Raw genomic sequence first — 12,092 nt, forward strand, 5'->3', positions numbered from 1 at the left:
TTATTGATGTTTTATAGCTCTATTTCATAGCAAGTGGTCTAGTAAAGTTTTCCACCAATGACAAAAACTTGTAATAGTTCATAATACTAAATATTCCTTTATTTTAAGGCTACAGAAATTAGAAAAATACACAAACCATTGCCTGCCATGCAACCACTGGCAGCAACTTTAAAATAACTGGACCATCAGAATTGTAATTTGGGCTTGGATGATACAAAGGAGTTACTACCATCTATTTCACAGTTTCACCCAGATGATGCAACACTTGAATTCAAAGGTTGTTTATGTATGTTAATCTGTAAAAACCACAGTGCCCTATGTGACTTTATTATTGCTCAACAGACTAGAGTTTCTCTAGTGGCTTCTTTACAAGCTACAGAGGTTCTGTCATAAAGTATCTAAAAGTTCATACACATCTCTCTGAAATCATATAAAGGCTACTTTCACATAAAAAGAGAAGGTAAAAGTACCTAACAACTCTCTAATTACATGCCAAACTACTCTGAAAATTGATAATTTTTGAAAAACAGGGAGTATTTTTAAAAACCTGCCACATTAGTATACCCTCCCCCTAACTTAGTCTGGCTTTATACATTCATTTCATTTTGTGTTATCAGGACATTTTGTCATTTAATTTTGCTTTGAGCAGAATATTTCACTGGTTCACAAGTAAAATAAGGATATTTAATCCACAAGGATTTGTGTTAAGAATTAGAGAGGTATTTCATAAAATATTAGTGATATGTATGGTTTGTTAATCACTTTTATCAGTGTACCTATATGTAAGGATCTTTGAAAAAGGAGTATCTACACTTTTAGGTAGGTGTATTATTTTTAAAATGAACACCTACATCTTAGATAGGTGTAGTATAACAAGACTTTCCAAGAAAAATTTTATGGGAATCTATTTCCAGATTCTTTAACTTCCCTATGTACTTTTTCTTAAAACTGATCTGCCTGAGAAGGCATCCTCGTTCATTTACCTTTCTCTTATTTTACAAAAGAAAGTCACCTCTCTCACCCATTCTGAATCTTACTATTGTGGACTGACTCAAGGCTTTAAAAACGTTCCTAAAGCCAAACAAAGAAAAACACTAGTGTTAGGTGTTAAGAAACTGAATGACAAAGCTAGGCAACAAATCCTTTCCTTTGTGAGGTGGTTTCTAATTCTCTGCTTTCAACAAAATTGAAAGGAGACCTAATCAAGCTAAGAGACCATGAAAAATAATTTTGGCAAGTGTTTTTTGGCATATAAGCCAGAAAAACTGAGTGGCACTGCTAAACTCCTTTCATTACTGTCTACTTATTTATATGAACAATGTTTCTCGGTGCTTACATTTATAAAACAATGGAACTGATGCCAAACACTGTCTTCAGCAATAAGATTCTTCCACAGATATATGAACTAATTGGGTGGGGGTGGGGGATTTCAATCACATGAAATCCCAATGAAATCTTACTGTTTCAGCATTTTTAATCAAAATAAGTATGCTTTTGTTGTTTGCATCAATTGAATATTATATTTTCTTAGAGCCTTGTGATCACAGAAAGTGTAAAAAATTCAAATTTTGTTTTACAAGTATGAAAGGATACTTAATAAATTACTTTTAAGTATAAAAATATATCAAGATAAAATGCTGAGGTTTACATGAATTGGAAATACAAAGTAAAAGAGGAAAAAAAAGAACCAAGATAAAATTTCTCACTGCTAAAGGAGCATGTTTATGTATTATGTTTTTAATGTTCCAAGACAGGTATCAAATAACTATGGTTTTTAAATTCCAGGGGATAAAAAGACTGATGCAATAGTTTTATTTTTTAATGTCAACACTAAAGGATGACTGAAATGATCTCTTTTCTAACTATTTAAACCAATGGGGATGGGGTAAACCTTAGATAGCAAAATCGTTCTAAGGAAAACCTTAAAAATGTACCAGAGAATACAGAGCTAAAAATTTAGACACTCTTAGAAGAAAACATAGGGGAAAACTTTCATTACATTGGATTTGGCAAAGATTTCTTAGATATGATACTGAAAGCACAGATAATGAAAGAAAAAATAGATAAGCTGGACTTTATCAAAATTATAAACTTTTGTGCCAGGGACACTTCACAGAGTGAAATGGAAACCCATGGAATAGAAGATATTTACAAATCATATATCTGACAAAGGATTGATATCCATAATATATAAAGAACTCCTACATTTTAGCAACAAAAAATGGGCAGAAGACTTGAATAGACACTTCTTCAAATAATATATACAAATGACCAATAAACACACGAAAAGATGCCCAACATAACTAGTCATAGAGAAATACAAAATCAAACCCACAAATGAGATGTCACTTCACATTGTTAGGATGGCTATTATAAAAAAGAGAAAATAAGCGTTGGCAAGGGTGTGGAGAAACTGGAACCCTTGTACATTGCTGGTGGGAATGCAAAATGGTACAGCCACTATGGAAAATGATATAGCAATTCCTCAAAAAATTAAACAGAATTACCGTATGATCCAGCAATCCTACTTTTGGGTATATACTCAAAAGAAATGAAAGCAGACATTTGTATACTCCTATTCATAGCAGCATTATTTAAAATGGCCAAAGGCAGATGCAATCCCAATATTCATCGATAGATGAATGGATTAAAAAACTGTGGTACTTACAGTAGAATATTACCCAGCCTTAAAAAGGAAGTAAATTTTAACACACTAATACAACAAATATGAAACTGAAGACATTATGCTAAGTGAAATAAGCCAGTTATAAAAGGACAAATATTGTATGTTTCCTCTTATATGAGGGTCGAGGGTAGTCAAATTCATAAAGACAGAAAGAAAGGTAGTTGTTAGGTGCTAGGAGGAGGGAAAAATGGGGAATTATTTAATGGGTACAGAGTTTCAGTTTTGGAACATAAAAATTCTGGAGATGGACAGTGATGATGGTTGCAGAACAAAATGAATGTACTTAATGCTATAGAACTGTACACTTAAAAATGGTTAACATGGTACATTTTATATTATCTACAATTAATTATTACAATAAAAAAAGAAAGTAAATGTCACCATATTCCTGGGGATAATAAAAAAGGTTTGTCTACAAGGGAAAAAAAGGGGGGTGCTAACTACCGGGAAAAAAAATTCCCTGGAAAATCTTGGAAGATTTAATTATATAAGTGGTATGAGTGAATCTTTGATTTGCAGAGTGAGTGGCTTCGTTCATACTCTCTAAATTAGTACTAGCATCAAGAAAAGCTTTCCTTAACTGTGTGGACAAAAAACAAAACAAAACAGGTTTGTTGGGAATCACCTATATAGAGGTACACACTGGGAAGTTTTAAAATAACAACTTTCAAAAATATTTCTTATAAATGCAATATAAAAATAAAAGCAATACATGCCCATTATAATTGGAAAAATGAAGAAATGCACAAAGATGAAAATGTCACTCTTAACTCCAGCTACCCATGATAACCACTGTTGACCTTTTGGTACATAAACTATTCTTTTCCTATGCAATCATATTCCCATGACTTTTAAATTGGGATATTATTTATGTTTTGTAACTTTTTTCTAGTAATACAAAACATTTCCCCATGCCATCAAATCTTCTAAAAATCTTTTAAAATGAATGACTAGGGGTGTCTAGGTGGCTCAGTCGGTTAAGTGGCTGACTCTTGGTTTAGGCTCAGGTCATGATCTCAGGGTTGTGGGATCAAGCCCCACCCCCCTTGGGCTCTACACTCAGCAGGGAGTCTGCTTGGGATTCTCTCTCTCTCTCCCTCTGCCCCTCCCCCTGCTCACTCACTCTCTCAAAATAAGTAAATGAATTGTTTTTAAAAATAAAATGAGGGGCGCGTGGATGGCTCAGTCGTTAAGCATCTGCCTTCGGCTTTAAGAATAAATTAAGTTTATTATTAATTTAATAAATTAAAAAATAAAAATAAATAAATAAAATGAATGGCTAGTATTCCAGTTATTACATGAATCAATTTAATAAATTGCTTAATGTATATTTAAATTATCTGTAATTTTTTTGTGTTATAATACCTCTAGATGAATTATCCTGTATACATCTGATTTCGTAAGGAAACTAGCACAGTTATTAAAACAACGTCACATTTTAATATAGCTTTTCTTTTTTTTTTTTTTTTAAAGATTTTATTTATTTATTTGACAGACAGCGAGAGAGGGTACACAAGCAGGGGGAGTGGGAAAGGGAGAAGCAGGCTTCCCGCCGAGCAGGGAGCCTGATGCGGGGCTTGATCCCAGGACCCTGAGACCATGACCTGAGCCGAAGGCAGTCGCTTAACCGACTGAGCCACCCAGGCGCCCCTTAATATAGCTTTTCAAAATAATTCTCAAGAGGTTAAGTTAAATGTCAACTGGTAACAGTAATTAACACTGGATGACAGAAATGAGGACTTTCACTTTCTATTTTTTACATTTTTTCAACGTGCATTACTAGAAAGAATTTTCCTAAGAAGTAAAAAACAAAAGAGAAAACATACTTAATCTGAAAACTAAACCTGGAGATGTAGTGTCCTCATTTATTCTTTTGCTAAAATCTACTTAAATATTGAGAGCACTGACAGTTCTTCAAAAGTGGAGTTTTAAAAGAGGAAAAAATATATTTTGTTAGATTTTTAAGTCTCTTATAATCTTTCAGAATCAGTAAGTTAGTAGACAAGAAGCAACTAGAGTACAAAAGCTTTTCCGCAAAGTAGACACAATTATATAATAGAAATATACTAATACATTGTTTTCCCACAAAAAACCAAGCTTATCAAGCTTTATTTTAATGAAGCTTTAAATTCATTAAAAAAAATATGTATGTGGGTCAGCTGGTTGAATCAATTCAAGTATCAATCCAACATATGAGGTGTAAACAGGATATTTTAAATCACAATATGCATCCAGACATAGGGTTCCTTGAAAACTTGATCAGAATATTCTAACCCAGTATAAGCTGTGATATCTCTCCTTAGCTTCATCTTTAAACATAGGTGAGGTCAAGTCTTCACCATGGATCTATTCCACAAGCTTCAGCAATTTGATTTGTACCTCTACAGCTCTTACAATAGCCCCAAAACTATCTCCCAAAAGTGAAATCCAATGGCCTCTGCTCTACCTCATTGATTGCTATGCAGCTGATCACTCCCTTCTTTAAATGCTTTGATCCTTTGGTTCACATGATACTTTGATACCTTTTTTTTTTTTTTTTTTTGGTTTGGGCATTTTATTTGGAAGTAGTGTTTTAAAACAACTCCTCAAAACTTATTTAACTCATGTGATAACATGGTAGAGTTTTGTATAAAAAGGAGAAAACCACCATGTCATACTTACTAAGGCTTGCACACAGCTCAGTGTTGATGCAAGCATACTGGGCATAGTGATGTGAGATATGCATTTTCCTTTCAAATACTCACATGATACTTTTTAAAAAACATAATTCATCCTTAAAATATCGCCATTACATCAGATCTTTTTTTTTCTTTTTGTTTAAAGATTTTATTTATTTGACAGAGAGAGACACAGCGAGAGAGAGAACACAAGCAGGGGGAGTGGGAGAGGGAGAAGCAGGCTTCCCTTGGAGCAGGGAGACTGATGCAGGGCTTGATCCCAGGACCCAGGGATCATGACCTGAGCCAAAGGCAGATGCTTAACGCCTGAGCCACCCAGGCACCCCTACCTCTGATCTTCTTAAATATATTTGTGTTCTGTTATGTTTTCTATTCACCTTCAAGAATTCACCTACCACTTTTATATAGGTGACTCCCAAAGATATATAGTCCTAACCTCTCACCAAACTCTGGCATATTCCTAATGGTCTACTGCTCACCTCTTTAGCTGGAAACAACACTGCCTTCCCTCTCTTGTATCTAAACAACTCTCAGACCCCTTGCAATATTATTTGGCATTTTTTCTCTGTTCCTTCTAGAATCACCTTAAGTTAGCCTCTAGTTTTCTCTACTTTGGTCTATTGAGATAACAGTGTACCAATTAAGAGCCCAAACTCTTAACGACAGACTGCCTTGGATTGATTCTTGGCATGTCACTTAGAGCTGTACAATCCTGTCCAAGTTACATAAGGTCTCTGTGCCTTGACTTCCATATCTGCAGTGAGGATAATAATAATAGTTACTTAAGGGGCGCCTGGGTGGCTCAGTCATTAAGAATCTGCCTTCAGCTCAGGTCATGATCCCAGGTTCCAGGGATTGAGCCCCACATCAGGCTCCCTGCTCAGCGGGAAGCCTGCTTCTCCCTCTCCCACTCCCCCTGCTTGTGTTCCTGCTCTCGCTAACTCTCTCTCTCTGTCAAATAAATAAATAAAATCTTAAAAAAAAATAATAGTTACTTAATAAGGCAAATGTGTTATGTGTACATTAGGTACCATGCCTGGTACACAGCAAGTGCTATATAATTGGTAGCTATCAATATTATAATCTTTTAACTGGTCTTCCAAGCTCTACATTTGTTGACTATAATCCATCTTAAACACTATTTCGTCAGATCCCTGTTCGAAAAGTTGCAACTTCTAAGCATAAAATCAACGGCCGGTCTTTAACACAAACTGACAAAAATGGACTACTTATTATTACATCAAAACAAGTACACACTTGAATTCAGAGCAGCCATGTCACTCAACTTCGGATGCAACAGTCACAGCAATATGTCAAAATATCCCTATTTATGCTTTGTGATAATTTACTAAGTTGGACACTTTTCATTTTTCTGTGTTGTGTTACACACCAAGTTTTAAAGAATCTCCCATATGTTGTACATTTCAGTGTTATTTACAGTACTTTTCAAACTTTTAAAATAGACAACTTAAAAAAGTACCTTCTACATACCACAGCATATTTTATTTTACCTAACATATAGAAAAGTAAAAATGTATGTAAACACAACGTAGAAGTAATGTACACTCATCATCCCACTACTATCCATGAGATACTATTCCCTACTATTAGCATGAGAACAACCCTAAATTTAATGAATCAAAGAACAGCACAGAAATAGGCAATGGCTAGTCTGACTCTCGAAGAAAAAGAACCACAGAAGAGGCATCTGAATGGATGAAAATGCTAGATCTTGTGATCCAATTAGGATGAAAATAAAAGTTTAAGAAACAAACAAACAAAAAACAAATTTAAAACAAAACTTCAGGGAACCCATACAAGTTAGGAGGAAAAACCAAAAACCAAAAACAAGCAAATCCTAAAGCCCAGCTGATTGAGAACATATTCAAAATGTAAAGGTAGAAAGAGGTTAATAAATAGGTGACTATAAGTACCTTCAGAAATTGAATATAAGGTCAGCTTCCCAGATGAGATAAAGAAAAATCCAAGTTAACAAATTAATATGAATAAACTTAACCATCTTTAAAAGTAACTTACCCTAAAAAATTATCTGTCAATAAATATACAGCTGAGGAGATAAGAATACCTAAATACAATCAGGGTGATCAGGAGTTAAGTTTCTGAAGTGCATGACTGATGTAAAAAGCAAGCTGTAGAAGAACCATGAGAGACAATGGACTCTGAAAAACAAACTGAGGGTTCTAGAGGGGAGGGGGTTGGGAGGATGGGTTAGCCTGGTGATGGGTATTGAGGAGGGCACGTTCTGCATGGAGCACTGGGTGTTATGCACAAACAATGAATCATGGAACACTATATCTAAAACTAATGATGTAATGTATGGGGATTAATATAACAATAAAAAAATTAAAAAAAAAAAAGGCAAGCTGTAATTAAATCAAATGTATTGAATGTAAGTCCCCAAATTAGAAAATATTCCAATCACAAAGGTATGTTACATTTTTGGTATTGGTGGGCTTTGACAGCATGAATACATTACCCCTCAGGGCTATCCGTTTCTTTTGATCCAATCCAATGCTAAGTAACCCTTTGATTATAATCTGGTCTATGGAGAATTTATAGAAGACAGAAGTACTATGTCTCAAAAAGTTATAATCCCTACTGGAAATCCTAGCCTGGGGGAAAAAAAAATCCCTTTCACCCTACAAAATCCATCTTAGTGCTAACTGTTCAGCCACCACATACCCCTGATATGGCAAGAATGGCAAATAGTCTCAGTATTTTGATATATTAGTTCTCTGCTAGACTAAGTCCCTTTAGCGCAAGGATAGTTAACAACGAATATTTATTATGCACCTATTAAACTCTAGGCTCTATTCTAGGTCCTAGAAATACAATACCGAACAAAAGGTCAAAATCCAGAATAGAGAGTTACATTCTGACTTAGGGAGAGAGAAAATATTTAAAAAGTAGGAATTTAATAGAACATGTAAGAAGGTGGTAAGTAATAAGGAAGCACAAAGCAGAGTAAAGAGGCATGTTAATGAGAGTGATCTGTAATTTTAAATAAGGTGGTTAGGGTAAGCATCACTGAAAAGGTGAAGTTTTAGCAGACTTGAAAGAGACAGATTCCTAGGTTCTCCTAGGTAGAACCTGGAGCTCTATCACTTATTATAAAGGTAAATTTAAGCACGTTATTTAGGTCTCCATGTCTCAGTTCCCTCACCTGCAAAACAAAGATGATCATATCTACCTCATAAGATTAGGAGGATTAATAATTATGAAATTCTTGGAAAATGTTAAATACTATGAGTTCTGAGATTTTATAAAAATTAAAAATGTAGGGGCGCCTGGGTGGCTCAGTCGTTAAGCGTCTGCCTTCGGCTCAGGCCATGGTCCCAGGGTCCTTGGATCGAGCCCCACATAGGGCTCCCTGCTCGTCGGAGAGCCTGCTTCTTCTTCTCCCACTCCCCCTGTTTGTGTTCCCTCTCTCACTGTCTCTCTCTCTGTCAAATAAATAAAATCTTTTTAAAAAAATTTAAAATGTAAAAGGTAAATAGGAATGAATCATGCAGATATTCAGGGGAAGAGTATTCCCAACAGAGGGGAGAACAAGTACAAAGGCCCTGGTATCCAAGCAGCAGCTAGACCAATACAGCTGGAATAGACTAGGTTTTGCAAAAGGGAAAATGGAAGAGGATGTCATCATAAAGAGAAAGGGGCGTAGGGCTACTCCCAAACTTTTCAACTTTTACTCAGAGATTTTTGAGCAGAGGAGTGATCAATTGTTCCTGACTTTTATAAAGATCACTCTGTAAGCTATACTGAAAACTGACGGTTGTGGAAGGGGATCATTATATAGAAGGGTGGAAAACCAGGAGGCCCGTCAAGAATCCGTTTTAACAACCTAGGGAAGAGATTATGGCTTAGACCAGCATGGCAACAATGGAGGATCTGAGAAGTGGTCAGATTCCAAATATACTTTGAAAGTAGAGCCAACAGGGGCGCCTGGGTGGCTCAGTTGGTTAAGTGGCTGCCTTCCGCTCAGGTCATGATCCCAGGGTCCTGGGATCGAGCCCCGTGTCAGGCTCCCTGCTCAGTGGAGAGCCTGCTTCTCCCTCTGCCTGCTGCTCTGCCTACTTGTGCGCTCTCTCTCTCTCTCTGTCAAATAAATAAATAAATAAATAAATAAATCTTAAAAAAAAAAAAAAAAAGGTAGAGCCAACAGAATTTGCTAATATGAAATGAGAGAGGAGTCAGGACGACTCTCAGGTTTTTGGCCTGAAGAAATGGAAAGATGCAACTGGGCATTAAAATTGACTGTGGTCTTAACTGCTGACAATGACTGAGTCCTAACTATATGCCAAGTGTTCAGGTCATCTCCTTACATGCATGATCACATTTAATCCTCACTACACATGTGGTATTACCTCTTTTAACAATTGCAGATTATTGGTGAGCTGAGATTCAAAACTAAGAGTTGTTTTAAGCGCCTATGTTACTTAATCAGTGCTCAATACATCATTATAGTCATAGGATCTAGCACTGTCCAGAAGATAATATTCAATAAATATTTATTGACATAATTAGATTTTCTGAACATAGGTTGTTAGTAAGTCAAGGGACCTGAGTTCAGTGCAGAAGTGTCTGGCCTCCTCAGATCTCAATCTCAACATGTGATCCTGAAAGTCAGGAAATTATTATTTTTTTCAATTCAGAATCACAATTGCAGAGATTAAACAGACTTTTTCACTCCCTTCAGTAGAAGAGCAACTAGTACAGGGTGCCTACAAAAGATACATACAACTAATTTCATATAGTGATCACTCCCTGAACTGTTTTGTCACTCTCTCCCCCTTGGCCTCTCATTCTGACTTCCCACTTCCTAACCCTCTCTCCGGTCCTATTTTTCTCAGCCCCATGCCTACCCTCCTCAAAGAGAACTAGACTACTTCCTGCTGCCTTAACTTTTCTAGTGTTGCTTCAACTTCTCCAGCCTTTTGTTAACGCTGTCTCCTCCACCTGTGCCTCTTTCAGCAGCTGCGGTAGGGAGGTGGAGGGACTACCCCCCCGCCAACCTCCCGGCCTTAACTGTACAATCAAAAAATCCAATCTGTACTTCAGACCTAGAAAGAGAAGCAATTCTTTCAAGACTTTACTGCTCCACCCCCTTGGAAACTTCCCCTATAGACATTGTTTATAACTAAAGCATGACATAAGAGAAAGGGAAAGGTTTTGGAGGCAGAGGATCCAAGTTCCAATTTTAGATCTAGCCCTCACTGGCTACTTTGAGTCCATTTTTTCGTCTGTAACATAGATATCATAACTATCCATTCTCATGGAGCTATTAACGAGGCTTAAGTGAAGAAGGTGTACGTGAAATGTTGGTCTCCATCTCTCCACATTATGCAACCTGGTATTATTCACGGCGCTCTTATTACCGAACCTCTCTGGATCGCAAATGAAGGTCAGGGAACCTGAATTACAATCTTTCTATTCCCGTGGCCCCCAAAACATCTATCTTGCATCCAGTAGGGAGTCAGTAAACGTGGGCTGCTCTCGACAGATGCGAACCTAGGGCAGGAGCCTGGGAGATAGGGAGGTGTGTGAGATGGCGGTGGGGCAGCCCAACAAACCAAGATTCCAGAGGGCTTCGGTTTGCTCTTGCGTGAAATGAGGTAGTAACGAACTGCCTAGCCCTCTTCCAGACTGCCTGATCTCTTGCCCCGACCCACACCCCTTTGGGCTCCGATCTTAGGAAGCCTTCCATCTTACTTGTCCTCGACAACACTCCTCCCAACCTTCCCCCACCCCCCACCAACTGTCACCCGGACCGCGCCGCCCACCCTCAGGCCCCACCCGGCCAACCCGCCGCGGGCAGTCCCGCAGGCCCGGCCCGAGGGGCCCGCCCCAGGCCGGTACTCACGCCCGCGGCGGCCACGGTGACGGCGGACTGCTCAGCGACACGGGCCGAGCGGAGCCGCCTCCGGCCGATCTGCTCCAGGCTGAGGAACTCGTTGGACAGGTCCAGAGGGTCCGTGGCCGAGGAGGCGGAGTGGCTATGCAGCTCCAGGCTGCTGCGGAGGACCACCATGTTCCCTGTCTCCTCGCCCGGCGTCCGCGGCGGGAGACGGGCTCGAGTACGACCGACAGCCGCTCAGGCTCTTCCGCGCTCCGAATTCTGGCGCCACTAGCTCCGCGCCAGCAGCCGCAGCGCGCGCACCCGGAATCCCTCCGCCGCCTGGCCCGCCCACGCCGCGTCCCTACAACGGCCGGCTCGAAACTTTTCGCCCTTCTGCCGGGCGAAGGACTTCGGGTTGAAGTTGACGTGGACCTGCATCGACAGTGACCAGGACCTGAGCGGACAGTGGCGGGAGAACGCTGACTTCTTTTTCTTATATAGTTCCGGCTCGCTGAACTCGGCGGAGGGAGACGATGGGTAGCGGAGAGAGGTCCCGTTTGGAATTTTGGCGCGTGGCTGTCGGGGGTGGGGGGGCAGGGAGGCTCCTGCCTGCTCTGATTGGCTGGCGGGGGCCTGGCGCCTCCTCCCAGCCCCGCCCGTCACCTGCCTTCAGCTTCCCGCCACGCAGGATTCAAATGCAAAATGCTGAGTCCTTGACTAGAGCGGGATAAAACACTTGGCTTTAGGCAGGTTTTGACTTTGATCCTTAAGAGCTTTTCACGGATAGCTTAACCAAAACAATTTACCTATCAAAAGAAAACAGAAAGGGACCTAAAAGTGACCCTGCAGAGTACTATAGTTAAGGGTT

At 39.0% G+C, this 12,092-nt stretch overlaps 1 protein-coding gene across 2 annotated transcripts in view; it reads right to left on the reverse strand.

Moving 5' to 3' along the window:
• Nucleotides 1-11,693, reverse strand: part of ATAD2 (ATPase family AAA domain containing 2) — a 73,932-nt gene extending 62,239 nt beyond the window's left edge. The window contains exon 1 of one of the 2 annotated variants that reach the window (XM_032415864.1): nt 11,249-11,693. In XM_032415864.1, the coding sequence (XP_032271755.1) occupies nt 11,249-11,416 (168 nt within the window). In that variant the 5' untranslated portion in view covers nt 11,417-11,693. Of the gene's footprint in view, nt 1-7,401; nt 7,488-11,248 lie in introns of those variants that run through there. The other variant, XM_032415865.1, reaches the window with a different exon arrangement.
• Nucleotides 11,694-12,092: the final 399 nt, after the last annotated feature.

This window comes from Phoca vitulina, unplaced genomic scaffold (assembly GCF_004348235.1).
Source record: "Phoca vitulina isolate PV1807 unplaced genomic scaffold, GSC_HSeal_1.0 scaffold18, whole genome shotgun sequence".
NCBI lineage: Eukaryota > Metazoa > Chordata > Mammalia > Carnivora > Phocidae > Phoca > Phoca vitulina.